At 39.1% G+C, this 14,224-nt stretch overlaps 1 protein-coding gene across 1 annotated transcript; it reads left to right on the forward strand.

Annotated features, from left to right (window-relative positions):
- Positions 1 to 4,169: 4,169 nt before the first annotated feature.
- LOC145773710 (uncharacterized) lies at positions 4,170 to 7,794 on the forward strand. The gene is made up of 2 exons (XM_082584845.1): positions 4,170 to 4,472; positions 5,487 to 7,794. The coding sequence occupies exons 1-2, from the start codon at positions 4,170 to 4,172 to the stop codon at positions 6,891 to 6,893; spliced, it is 1,710 nt and encodes a 569-aa protein (XP_082440971.1). The 3' UTR covers positions 6,894 to 7,794.
- Positions 7,795 to 14,224: the final 6,430 nt, after the last annotated feature.

A 14,224-nucleotide genomic window follows, 5' to 3' on the forward strand; every position in this document is an offset into this window, starting at 1 on the left:
GGCTAACAACAACGTGTAACCACCAAAATGCAAATTATCTTTCTTTGAGAACCAACGCCCAGTTCAACGTTGAGTCTGTGTTTTATACCCACTGCCATATTTATTTAATGTTTTCGTTTTCAAATCTTTAAATTGCTACAAAAGCTACCTTTATTGATACTTACGTCATTGTTAAAAAGAAAACTCAAAGAGATTTTCATTTCAACATTTTTCGCATGCTCAAGCCAGTTTTCAAACTTGATTCGAAACTTTATGTTCGAGTTTTCAGCGATTTGATAACCATTCTTTTTCATTGACAGTTAATCACATTCACATGGAGAGTTGGGCACATAACTGTTAATTAACACTTTTTTAATGTGGTTTAATAACACTTTTTACTATAACACTTAACAATAATAGTGATATCACTTTTTTAATGTGGTATTTGTGCAATTTTTGCTCTCATCCAAATTTAACTAATTTTATATCTCATGCCAAGAAAATTAGAAGTTTTTAAGCGAAAATGTCTCCATAAATCCGTGGTTAACAGAAATGCTTAATGATTCTGATTAGCTGTTATGCGATTAATCTTCGGTACCAGACATCTCTCCACCGCGAACTGTGCTTCAACTCTTCCTCGTATCTGAGCAAAATCAGTTTTAAATGTTTAGGATTGTTTGCTTACTAAACTGATACTGAGGTAATTCCGGCGGCGGAAAGCCACAAGCAAACCAAAATTCGAATCTTGCGGTCAACTTCAGCTTTTGTAGCAAATATGCGATCGTGTAAACGGGTGCTGTCGCAAGTCCGAAGGTCGCTATGTTCCTGACATTCAAGTTTATAAAAAGTCGCGCTTTGTCAGGTTCAACATGTTTTCTTGTACCGATAGTTATCTTGTGTAAGCGACAGATAACATCTACGTGGTCCCAGAATGTGAGGTCTCGTCTCATAGGTTAGGTTTCAACTATTAATGAAGCAGCCTACAATGCAAGCTTTTGTTGGACAAGTTGGCAGAAACAAAGCAAACAAGTAAAAAGCAACATTTTGCAACATTTAAAGCAATAGAATGTTTCACTTCTCAACTTTATAAGCTAGATGTTATCTGCAAATATGATCGACACGATAAAATAATATAGACAAAATACATCGGAAAATATGCAGTTGATGTTTGTTCTTTGTTGGCTTGCATTTAGCAGGTGAGATAATCCTATCAGTTTCAAAGAGAATTGATATTTTTCGTTTGACTCAAAACAAGTACAGTAGGTATACTACGTAATTGGCTCATATGTCTGAGCTTACCGGTAGTCGCAGCGACGTAGACCGCCTACCTTCTTCGTGTGCAAAAGTCGTGAAAGATCAGTGGGCTTACTGCCTGCATTGCAAGTGCAACACTTAGCTTATTGCAACAGCAGACAGCAGTTTGTCTACAGAGCTAAACTTTCTTAATGTTTGTATTGCCAGAAAGACATTGAAGCGGTTTAATTGAATTTTGCAGACTAAGTTTTTGTTAAAATTTATAGGTGTTCAGTTCAGCAAACTATAGCTCCAAGAAAGGTATTTCCCCCGAAGAGCAGCTATCTGTTTATAATAATCATGAGATAAATCAAGGGGATGTCGTCGAGAGGACGCCACTCCGCCGTCGACGGTTTGTGATCAAGGTTTCCTTCCTTTAACCCAGTAGTTCTCACCTTTTTTATCCCAGGTTCTACTTTTGTCTTCAAAAAATCTCAGGCCCCACTAAAACCACCTCATGTTTTTAAAAGCATTTGTTTTCGGCAAGTCACTGCAATGCAAACAATGTGATACGAAATATACATAGTCTACACAAGTTTATTGAAATTTATTAGCACGTTATAGGAGCTAGCTATGCACTTGGAGCATATTACAGTTACACATATGTCTGATTTGAAGTTTCTATTTAGTCAGTTTCAGTCTCAAATCACCACGCTTGGTGATTTCCTGTTGATTTCTCTTAGCATGCAACACACATTTAACTAAATGCGATGATGGAAAATGTACCAGTTTTTGCTTTACCAAAGTACAGTAGGCTACTTCAGCGAAGGTATTTTTTCGCATTCAGAGATTTCTTTCATTTTCTGTGAATCTTAATACTTATAGGCTATGTGCCGCTAGTATCCAATTTCTTGTATTTTGGATCCATCTCAGATGATTGGTATCTCCTAACTTAGTGACAAATTCCTGCCAATTCTAGTACCTCAACAGTCCCATTAATAGCCTCCAAGACAACAAAAGCCGTCATTTTTGATGACTTAAGCGGTGTCACAGACAAAATCAATGTAGAAATGACGGATTTTGCTGTCTGGGCTGTTTGTTTTGCAAAAATACGTAATTAAGTGCTAATTAACCATTGTACAGACTAGTGCTGGTAAGTCGTAAACAAAGAAAGGGAGAAGTGCAGTCTAGAAGTTTAGGCTCAAGAAAACAAATCAGAGTAGCTTTATTGTATTGAACAAGCCATTTCAACTCTGGGATTTTTACTAGTTATTCTGACAAATAGTTTCGCTCAAAAATAAAATAAGGCGATGTAGCCTACTATTTGGTCTTGCGATCTCAAATTTTATTGTTGCATTCAGGCTTACGCAAGGAGTTGAAGATTGAAGTGAATGGTGAGGAAGCCAATCTTTGTGTCCAGCTTCAGGCATGTCTTCAAGTGTCCTGCCAAAGACACAGCCGCATGCTGTTGAGCGGTGTCGAACCAGCGCCCTTTCGAGTATCGTATCAGGACTCTCAGCACACTGCTAGGCAGCCGGCCTACTGCATTTTCATTCCGTGAAAACGGTCCCAAATTAATTTTAGATTTTCCTTGTTATTTGTTTACAGTATTATCTGTGTAAATGTAAAATATTGTATTGTGTTTTTAATAAAAGTAACACATTCAATGTTTAAACAGATAAGTAACCTATCGCTTATCAAATCAACTCACTCATCTGGGCCTACTCAGCCAGACAAATTTTTATCAATCTATTGCATGATAACAAAGGGACATGATGTTAATTTGCTGCAGGTGGAATCGATCCAAGTACCTTGAAATACCTTTCCATGGGTAAAGTTTGCTACTGCACTGACATACTGATAGAATGATGCATTGGGAGTTTACACCTTTACTAACGTTATGCAAGCTGATTGGTTAGGCAAACAAAGTTTCATTTAGGCTACAACTGTAGCTATCAATGGTGAAAATATTTATATTTTAATGTGCAGGTGAACAAATTTAACTTAATTATTTTTTATTTTTAAGTAATTAACAGTAATAGTTTTACATGATTTTGCAACCAGACATGAAGACTGAAATATTGAAGACTGTTGAAAACGTTTTCATTTTTTTCTCGATATGGTCTGTTTGGAATTCTTTTTCGGAAGCTATCTTTTGGCATTTTGTAGATCCAGTCATTACAGGTGTGTCAGCTACAGCTATAGTTGCTCTTGTTCTCGCCATTTGTGTTTCACCAATTCTTCTCTTTTTAAAATGCATCAGGCGTCTACAAGTCCATCGTGGGGTAAGAATTGTTTTGGTTACAATCCTACCAACTCTGCTGCTAATTACAGCTTTGCCGAATCTTGGGAGTTCCCCTTGGGCAAGAACCTTACTGTTAGCATCCGGGACTGCTTTGGCTCCTTTCATTTTAGCTTGGGTTGTTTGCTGGACTCCAGCATCCTTAAACAAGCAAGAATATAAATGTAGTACGAAAACATGCTTAGGCAATTGTACATGTTTTTGGTCGTCCAGCTTTTCATTAATTGTTAAGCAAACTCAGACACAGCCAACAACCGAGGGCATTTCAAGAAAGGCAGTAGCTAACGCAGAGGTATTAGTAGCAATTTTTCTGAGCATGACTTTACGTTGGTGTTCAGCAACAATAAATGTATTGTACGAAACCTGGCAAGCTCCACTCGTCTTGCTACTCACAACTATATTAGTTGTCATCTTAAAGAAACTACGCATTGCTATTTTTCGAAAGCAGAAAACCAAAGAAAAGACAATATCTAAAAATTTGACAGCGTTTACTGCAATGAGCTCACAATGTGAAACACAAGAATACAATTCTGTTCACTCGCCTACACACAATGGTGTAATGTGCTCAACGAACAACAGAGATTCAACAAGAATAAATACGGAATCTCCAGGATCAGAAGTATGTATTTTAAACTCGAGAACTGAATGTAAAATCATGAACCAAGAAAACAGATACAAGAAATGTTCTACCACACCCCAAGAAATTCTAATCATGCCAAAAGGTTTTCTATTTTTTTGTGGCATAATTGAGGGCATTGCATTTGGAAGTTACATCACTCTCTTTCAGTGGATGTTCAGCACACCCAATTTGTTGTGCCGGTGGTCAGGAAAAGATCCTCACTCTTACGGTGTAGCAGTGCTGGCATGCTTTGCTTTAAGTGTAATGACGTCATCATGGGAGCCACACTTATCTGGATTAGCAAATTTAAAGCAGCGTCAATCAAACAATGCCATCCAGGTAACTAAGCTTGTTTGAATTTTCAGTAGCCTATCTTCATCTCTATTTAACTGATATTTATCTACAGATCAAAAAAGCCTTATCTCAGATTTTACTTAGTCAATTTCTCACAAACTACAGTACATGGACTTTTGTTACAGCTGTAGAGTACATGATTGTGCACAGTTGGAAGTAACCTGTGTAAGCCTATAAAAATTATTTTTCTGAAATAGCGTAATTCAAAAATCTTACCATTTGAATTAGTTGTAGGCTTATAGTTGTAGCGATAAAGGGTAATTACTCAAAACCACCTCTTCAAAAGCGTATGTGAATCATGGTATTGAGGCATTGCGAATAAATTCAACAAAACCACCAGGGTAAGAGCTACTGAACAGCTACTGGACTTGCGTAACTGTGTACGGTGTGTTGATAAAGATACAAACTTTTTCCAGTAGATGATTGTTTCGTTTTGTTGTGGTATTGATTAGATGCAAGGATTTCTATAAGTTTACTAGGGATTTCTAAAATTTCTATGCTCTTGATTTTGATGATTACAAGTTATTGGAAAGACCTTTGCCTCGATTGTTCTAGGTACGAGCATACCTACGGGAAGTCTGAATGCAAATTTGACAATGTTCATTGATCATACGTAACTATACGATATTATCATGCCATCATTTGTATGTTTATAGTAGCCCTTAGATTAAATTTTGTCCACAGCATTCATGTAACCATCATTTAGCATACATTTAATCAGTCGCAGTGATGCGAGGTTGGCTGTTATGCCAATAAACTAATTTAGTTTGAACTTTAGGTGGCACAGGCGTGTTAAATGTGATTTCATTAACTGATTGTTGTTGGTGTTGAGCTTGTATTAGATAATTAGACCCATATTATATATTTTTTTTTTATTTGTTGACCACGTACATTTGAGAATGTAGTTACTGCATTGTATTCTTACTTGCATTCCAGCAATAAAAATAGATTTCCACTAAACTTAAACTCCAACGACTAAAATTTTTCCTTGTGTTTTAGGCAGTTCATGTTCTATTGGCTGGTGCTATTTTCGTCGCTGTAGTCATTGGATTTCTGTTCCTAGCCACCGTCCTACAACTCTCAAGTTCTACTAGAAGTGTAGCTTTTGTTGGATCTTGCATCTTTTCGCTCACTTTACCTTATTGCTTGTCACTGAATCTCCAATCAATCTATCTCATAGTAACACTTTCAAACAGTTTCAAGCATCGATCATGTTTTATGAATGCTTTTCCTGGCATAATAGGTTTCGTAGCGGCTCTTACGTATATTACATTTTATACATTTTATATTAATTTTTTTATACCACAATTCATGTCCATCTTTCTCGGCAGAATAGACATTATTTTGTTTAGTCAAGTCACCATCATTCTTTTATCCTTGTTCACTCATACATTTGTGCAGTGGCATGTAACAAGCTTCCCTTCTGTTACAAAGACTCAAACGGTTTTTACTAGAGCTCCAAGTTCGCTTCGGAAAATACTGCAAGCAAAACTAACTCGTTGTTTTAAACCTGTGTTTTTAACTTTGATTAGCGTTGCTATTCTTGGGCTAGGATTGGTTATTGGGCCTTTATATCTTCCGAACCAATGCGTAAGTCAACACAACGACGATTATCAACGAGTTTTAAACTTTACAACGTCTCGAAACACTTCAATATTTTCTGTAATGTCTTGGAACTTGTTGATAGGTCATGACACTTTTGGTCGGGATAACTTGCCGTGTGTCGGGAGAATTATTGATCATATTCAGCCAGATATTGTGGCTTTACAAGAGGCCGACGCATTGCCTATGTATTGGGGTGGGAAAGACATTCTTGGCTACTTGTCGGGGTATCTTGGTGAAAACTTTAAAGTACATCCAGGCGTAAACCCTTTGGAATCCACCTTAGGGGTGGGAATGTTGACAAAATTGCAAGTTTTTAAACACAGCACTTCAAAGCTTCCAGAACCGTTGAGAGGTAATATGATGCGTTACTCTATGACTAAGAGTGATGTTCAGTTGGGGAACACTACACTGCGACTGATCACAGTTCACGCTGTCTTTAAAAACTGGACAGCAAGCGAGGAAAATCCAAGCCCGTTTGCAAATTTATCTGCAACGCAACTCAAGTTCATTGCAACTCAGGTGACTGATACAAGTTGTACACAACCAGTCATTATCATGGGCGACTTCAATCTAAATCCAAATGAACCTCAACTGGATATACTGCATGATGTTCTTGGATTTAAGAGTGCCCTACATCCAAATCGTCATCTAAATCCGCCTTCAACCATACAGAACCGGTTTGCTATTATAGATCATATTTTTTACAGAGGTCTCAATCTTTTGAAATCTAAAACACTTAAAGAAACAGGTAACATTTCAGATCACTATCCAGTTTTAGCTTATTTTGAAATGCCGACGTAGCCTCACTAAAAGACCTGAAAATCATTCATGCAACCTTGTGAGCGTGGAAGATGTGGCTGTAACAATGGTCATAGAAAGAGAGGTTTCTACTGGCTGTCCTTACTAGGATGAGTAGGCTGCTCACTGGTACAACAAATTGGTGTGACAGAATAAGTGCGACCTGGACAAGGCCAACTTGATGCTTGAAACACGGTTGTGTAGGCCCACTCGACTGCTGACATTGCACAACGATTGTTGGAAGTGGGAAAAGTTAAGCGACCAATTTTGTTTCATATGTTTTTGCAACAAACAATTTAAATGATTAAAAATTTGTTCAATCATGATGATTGAAATAAATGCATGTCTGTGATAAAATTGCTATGGTCTACGTTGGTTTAATGTTATGGGGAAAATTGATTTGCAATTTGCGAAAATGTTTTAAAACGAAAATGGCAAGAACAGTTAAAACATATCGGAGAGAACTTTTTTCGTTCAAACTTTAACAAAACAGTTTATTTCGAAACAAGTAGCGTAAGGTCATCGTAGACCACCGTAATTGTCGTGCAGCAAAACTCCCTTCGTCATCTGGAATGCTGTGTGTGAACATTGAAGTAGTGAAATTCAGCACGTTTCGATTATAGAAAAACACATCGTTTCAACGCTTAGACATAAAGCAAATTGTGTTGACCAGTTATTTTGCCTTCATCACTGCTGTTTTCATTATCTGCATTCCACAATGTTCTTTTTACCTTCATTTACATTTCGAAACAGGGAGGACAATCTTGTGTTTCAAAATGCTTTTCGTCAAAATGTCGTTTCATGATGCAAAACAGAAATCGTACAAGCCATAATCCAGCAATTTGGATTGGAAGAGAAATAGATTAGAAGTGGTCTTAACTGTTGTTTAGGTAATTGCATGGGAATAAAGAGCAAGGCGACATTGCAAATAGCAGTAAAAGTCAACTCAGCTAAAAACAAGTGAATTTTGAACCGAGTTGGGAGAATCTGAAAAATACTGCTGTAGCCTACAGTAAGACAGAGTGGGCTAATAATAATCTCCACATCGATCCAAAAATCGTTCTCGAGGTTTTGACTTTTTTTACTTCAAAAAAAAAAACAATTTTGTTTTATTGTGAACTTGAAGGAAAACAATTATTAAATTGCTAAAAAGTGTTTAGCGCAAAAATGTTTCCTTTTGCTTCAAATAAAAATAACCCTGCTGTGATTATAACAGCAAGCTCTCGGATAAAGTAAAGACTGTGCCAGCCTCAACTGGTGTTTAGAGAAGCCGACAAAGCATGTCTACGACTAATTGGGATGGGCATAGGCCTAAATGGCAAACTGAATGAAGAAGCAATAAAAATGGGCTCCGTTCTTTGTGCCTGAGACTTTGACACGTAACTTGTCCCTATCAAACCTATTGGATGGAGTAATTCCCCGGCGACAACTATCGCAAACTCCACTCTGTCAACCTCGATGACCGGGCCTGCGTCAGAGGTTTGAAGTAATCTGTAACTATGCGATACTGCCAGGATTAAACTGTCAAAGAAGTTTGCCCAGTCCGAGGATGTCAAATCAATTAAATAATTCACAGACAACAAGCTGAAACTTCACTCAGTCAATCTCGGTGACTGGGCCTGCGTCAATGGTTCAAAGCCTCCCTAACTACAAGTAGGCCTATGTAAAACTGCCAGGATTAAGCTCACGAAGAAAAATTCAATCAATTGAACCAACTACGGTAATCAATCAACCGTGCTGCACCAACGTAGAACGGCGTCTGCTTTCTGCAAGTGTGGCTCTTAGGAAGAGAGTACAGACTGTAGCCTATTATCTTCTGTTTACCAAATGGACCACAAAATATTTACGTGCCTGGGATAATGCGGTCAAAGATTGGCTGCTCATCGGTAGCCTCTCAATGTAATCCGGGAAACATTGCCAATAATGAGGTGGTAAAAGAATAGGCTTACAATTTCGGCCCTTAATACTCGCATGATGACAAAATAATTGTTTTGTCTTGCTTTTCTTTTAGAATTAAATTGTTTGTAAAAAAATTTGTTTGGACCAAAAATATCATATTTCTAGTCGTTTGGGTCAGGCGAAAAATTCTAGAATTTTTACAACAGCATTGTATGCAAATCATAAAGAATAGCCTAAATGTAGAAGCTACATTTCTTGGGTTTGAGAAGCGATTAACAGTTGTAAGTAGCCTAAGATCTGACCTCCATAACTACTATTAGGCTATAGCCTATTGTCTAATATTTACCAATTATCATAGCAATTTTCCTTGCATGTTTATAAAAACAATACTCCTCTTCAGACGAAAACACTACTTAATTCCTTTTCAAGTGATTTTCCCACCACGATTGATATTCTAACAACATTTTTTAAATTATTTTTAAATCTCAACACAAAATTTTACGACTTTAACATTATTTTCAACCTAAAAAGCTCACTGATGCTTCATTTTTGCAACACAATAACCTGCTGTAAATTGAATACCAAATGTTATTTTACACCCAAGCAATCAGAGCATGTAGATTGAAGCAGAGCCTTTGAAAATATTTCATTGCCCTTTTGTATTGCACATAGGCCTAAACAACTTTTAATGACTCCTTGTTTGTTGTCTATGCTTCCTCGAAGACAGTCTTGTCTTTTGTTTGATTTTTGTGGATATTTGCTTCCAAGAAGCGCTTGAATTTCTATCGCTCTTGGAACGAAAAAGAATAGACATGAGTTTGTGGCATCATAATAATTTAATCATGTTTTATTGTGCGCTCGTTGCGATAACAAACAGTACACTTTGACCAGGGTACGGGATGGAAGACATTTTTTTGATCTTCTACCCTGAAACTTTCTTCCATTCCATCATAGAAATCTTCCATTCAATCACAAAAATTTCTTCCATCTGCAAATTTTGTGACTAATTTTAAGCTAGAAATTTAACAGCAGTAGGCTATTTTTCTAAGGATTAGCCTATGTACAGTCTGGCAGTCTGGTTTTAGAACGCGGTAGCTTACTGGAGAAAACCCAGCCTAGTCTATATTTGTGGTCTTGTTTTGGTGCAATTTCAAAACTTGATTTTCAGCAGAGTTGGATCAATTACAAAGTTTCAGTTCAATTGCAGTATCAACATTTTTTTAATTAGCCTACATTACCATTACATTGTTCTTAAATTTTCAAATTACAATTAGCCTACTTCCAAATGTATTTAATTACACGTTTCAACTGCAAAATTAAATGTTTCATTATTTATGCTCAAAAAATATCAACAAATTTATTTTCACACGAGTCAGTTCAATCATAAATAGCTAAAAATCGATTTCGATCAGCTAGAATTCAGCGGTTCTTAAACTGGGGGGCGCGAAAGGTTCAAAAGGGGGGCGCGAGCGATGTCAAACTATGTGACTAAACGCATGTGACTAAGTGGATTTATTGCCAGGATAAAGCAAAAAAGTCCCAATGCCATTGGATCTCACTGCGTGATTCACCGTGAGGCTCTGGCCTCTAGGACTCTACCAGCTGCAATGAAAGATAAGCTTACAGTAATCATACGAGCCGTCAACTTCGTCAAAACCAGTGCCGTCAATACGAGACTGTTTACCAAGCTGTGTAAGGATATGGATTCGAACCATGAGACTCTCCTCTTCCATACATCTTTTTCGTTGGTTATCAAAAGGTAATCAGTTAGCCCGCGTGTATGAAATGAGAGATGAACTGATGCTATTTTTGAAAGCTCATGGGAAGCAAGATCTCCTTCTGCCATTTTCATCAGAGAAGTGTCAGCTGGAGTTGGCATACCTCGTGGACATTTTCGAGGCCCTCAATAACTTAAATCTGCTCTTGCAGGGCAGAAATACTAACCGGATTAATAGCTATGATTCCGTTCGAGCATTTGTGGCAAAGCTGGGGTTGTGGCACCGCCGAATACAAATAGGAAATGCAGCTTCATTTTCCAACCTAGATACTGCACTTGACAAAAAGCAACTTGAACTGAATGGTGAGCTTAAGGCTGAAGTGGAGGCTCACCTTCAGCTTTTGAAACAAGAATTCGAACGCTATTTACCAGACTTGGGTGACACCGACCTTCCAGAATGGAAGATGACAAGAAATCCCTTTCGTGTTAACGAGGACATTCTTCCCGACGGTTTGCAAGAGGAATTCTTGGAAATAAAGTGTAACTCAACTGCAAAAGACGATTATGAAGCAATGCCACTAACTGATTTTTGGGTTAAATATTTGCACATATACAAGGGAGTGGGTAGCGTGGCAATACGCACACTTCTTCCGTTTTCGTCCACTTATCTGTGCGAAAGTGGTTTTTCTACACTTTTGAACATAAAAACAAAACATCAAAACAAACTTATTGTGAAGCCGATCTAAGGTGTGCATTATCAGCTACAAAGCCTCGAATTAAACTTTTGGTTTCCGAAAAACAATTACATCCCTCACATTGATGAAAGCTAAATATAAATTCCTGTAGTCATTACACTTTAATGTTTGCTAATTTTGTAGTTTGGTGGGGCGCAAGTTTGGATGGCACGTCAAAGGGGGGCGCGGCTCAAAAAGTTTAAGAACCCCTGAGCTAGATCATCTTCAGTGCTGAAAGCAAACAAGATAAAAAATCAAATGATGAAGGTGCGAAAGAATGAAAAACGTTTCATTCTTGCTACGTTAAAGAATTGATGGAAAAGACTACCAACCAAATCAATGAAAAATGGCACGAAAGAGTATGGTATAGAGTAGCTTACCATCATAACCCTAACCACGAAACATCAGCAATACGCAAAATATGATATTGATGTCTCCTGGTTAGGCTTGTGATGGTAGGCCTACAACTTTACACCATACTCTTTCGTGCCATTTTTCATAAAAAGTTTGTGATGAAAGACTGTTTCTTTGAAGACAAATAAATCCTCCATTCCTTTCCACCCATGACATTTTCCGTCCCAAAATCTGCCTCCTATGCCCTGACTGTGACTACACAGTACACACTCAGAACAACAGATAAGACACATACAGTTATCGAGTCAGCGGCTTCTATTAATTTGGTAAAGTAACACTAAGTGTCTTGCTATGAATCGTCCAGAGCGGTGTCAAACCGGTGTCGCGCAGACGTTCTCGGCCGCGTGCATGAGTGACAGCTCATTTTGTCAAGCACCAACCCTTCGTGGATTGCAGACGTGCCTGTAGCAACCCGAAGAAGTGTTTCAAAGTGACGATGTCAACTTTCGCACATTGTTAACTGCGTTTCTCACCTGCTCCTTAACTCAGCCTGGCTAATGGCTATAGCTCAGGTTGTCACCAAGCATTACTATAAGTTCTCGCTGCTGTCCACACCTGCTATGTGTAGTTTTTATACGATAATTGTTTTTGATATATAAAACGTACGCTTGAGTTGTCACTGTGTAATACTAATAGTCTCTCTCTCTCTCGTTTGACTTGTAGTAGCTTAGATTGGCAATGCCTCATCGTGCAGCCATGATACGGTAGTTGGGTCCAGTTTGCGAATACCAATGATTCCACTTGGGGGCCGTAAGATGGGGCATTCGTGGAGTATGTGTTGCATTGTTTGTTCTACCGCTCCGCAGACACATATCGGCGTGTTATGCAACCCCCACCTAAATAGATTAGCTCCAGTGCAGCCAACGTCACATCGGATCCTGTTTAATGTGACCCATGCCTTTCTTGAGAGGTCTGCTCCAGGAGGGATGGAGAGTGCTGGTATAACTGAAAACTGGGGAGGGATATGTGGCAGCTTGTTCCATTCCTGGGCCCATGTCTCCAAGCAGCTGAAGTTCTTATCCACAAGCTGTGTAGCATATCGATGGAATGGGCGCCTTTATGACAGGCGTTGGGGTCTGACTGGTCCATATCTTTGGGAGTGACTGTGGAGAAGGTGTTGAGGATCGAGTCTTGCATGCAAAGCCAGTTTGTGAAAGGCTTCTTCCCTACGGACATGAGCAGGAGCAATGCCAGCCAAAGTTGGCAGATAAGCAGTAGGTGTGGGGCGGAGACAGCCAGTGATGATGCGCAAGGTGTCGTTAATGCATACATCCATCTTTTTTGTGTGTCTGCTACGGTTCCACACAGCTGTGGCATATTCGGCTGAGCTGTAGACCAAGGCTAGTGCACTTGTACGCAAGGTTGATGCTCGGGCTCCCCATCCTGTTCCTGCAAGGCTTCTCAAGAGGTTATTTCTCGAGGTAACTTTGGCACGGAGTGACTCGATGTGGGGTCTGTAGGTCAACTGTCGGTCAAGTTTTACTCCAAGGTAAGTTGGGTTTGGAGTATATGGTAAAGGATTTCCTTTTAGCGAAACAGACAGTTGACGCTGGGATTCCCGATTATTTAGATGGAAAGCGGAGATTGTTGTTTTCGACGCATTCAATTTGAGCCTCCACTTGTCCAGATAGTCAGCCACCAGTTTTAGGTCAATTTCAAGTTTTCTTTCCACCTCGTGCCAGTTCCTGTGAGCGTATAGAAGAGCTAGATCATCCGCATAGCCATACTGTTGCGATGTAGTGCATGGGAGGTCACTTATATAGATATTAAATAGGAGTGGCGATAGTGTTGACCCTTGGGGGACGCCATTTTTCAGGCGGCGTGGTCTGCTGGGTTTTCCCTCGTTGGTATGCAGTATGAAGGTACGGTTCGAGATGGTCTCTACCAGAAACTTAACCATGTGTCGGTCAGGAATGAGTTGTAATAGTTTCATAGTAAGACCGCGGTGCCACACAGTGTCATAGGCTGCTGTAAGATCCACTAGGACAACACCCGCCTTCTCACGGGCTTCAAAACCACTTTCGATGTCATCCGTAAGCTTGACAACCTGGTCAGTTGTACATCGGCCGCGTCGGAATCCAGCTTGTTCTTTTGGCAATTTTGGATCAACGATTGGTTCGAGTCTGCTCAATAAGAGACGCTCAAGTAACTTGTATGGTACACAGAGCAAGGAAATGGGCCTGTAACTTTTAGGGTTATCAGCTGGCTTGTTGGGCTTTCTAATGGCTATGATGTTAGCTTTCCTCCAGATCTTTGGGAGGAGCAACTTCTTTAGGCAGAATGACATGAACTGTCGCAGCCACTCTCTTGCGAGTGGTCCAATATGTTTAATTAGCTCTGGTGGGATCTTGTCTGGGCCTTGTGATTTGCTAGTTTTTAGGTGTTTGATGGCTGCGTCCAACTCAGAGATGTTAAAAGAGGTAGATAGGAAACAGCTTGAACTGGGTACCTTCCATAGTTGATTGATTTCATTTTTCACTGCTCTGGCATGCGCTTTGTAATAGTGATAAATACTGTGTAATAGTGATAGTAGTGTACAGTGACCACATGCTGGATTAGCAAGCGAAGCA

The sequence above is a fragment of the Aplidium turbinatum genome, chromosome 7 (genome assembly GCF_918807975.1).
Source record: "Aplidium turbinatum chromosome 7, kaAplTurb1.1, whole genome shotgun sequence".
NCBI lineage: Eukaryota > Metazoa > Chordata > Ascidiacea > Aplousobranchia > Polyclinidae > Aplidium > Aplidium turbinatum.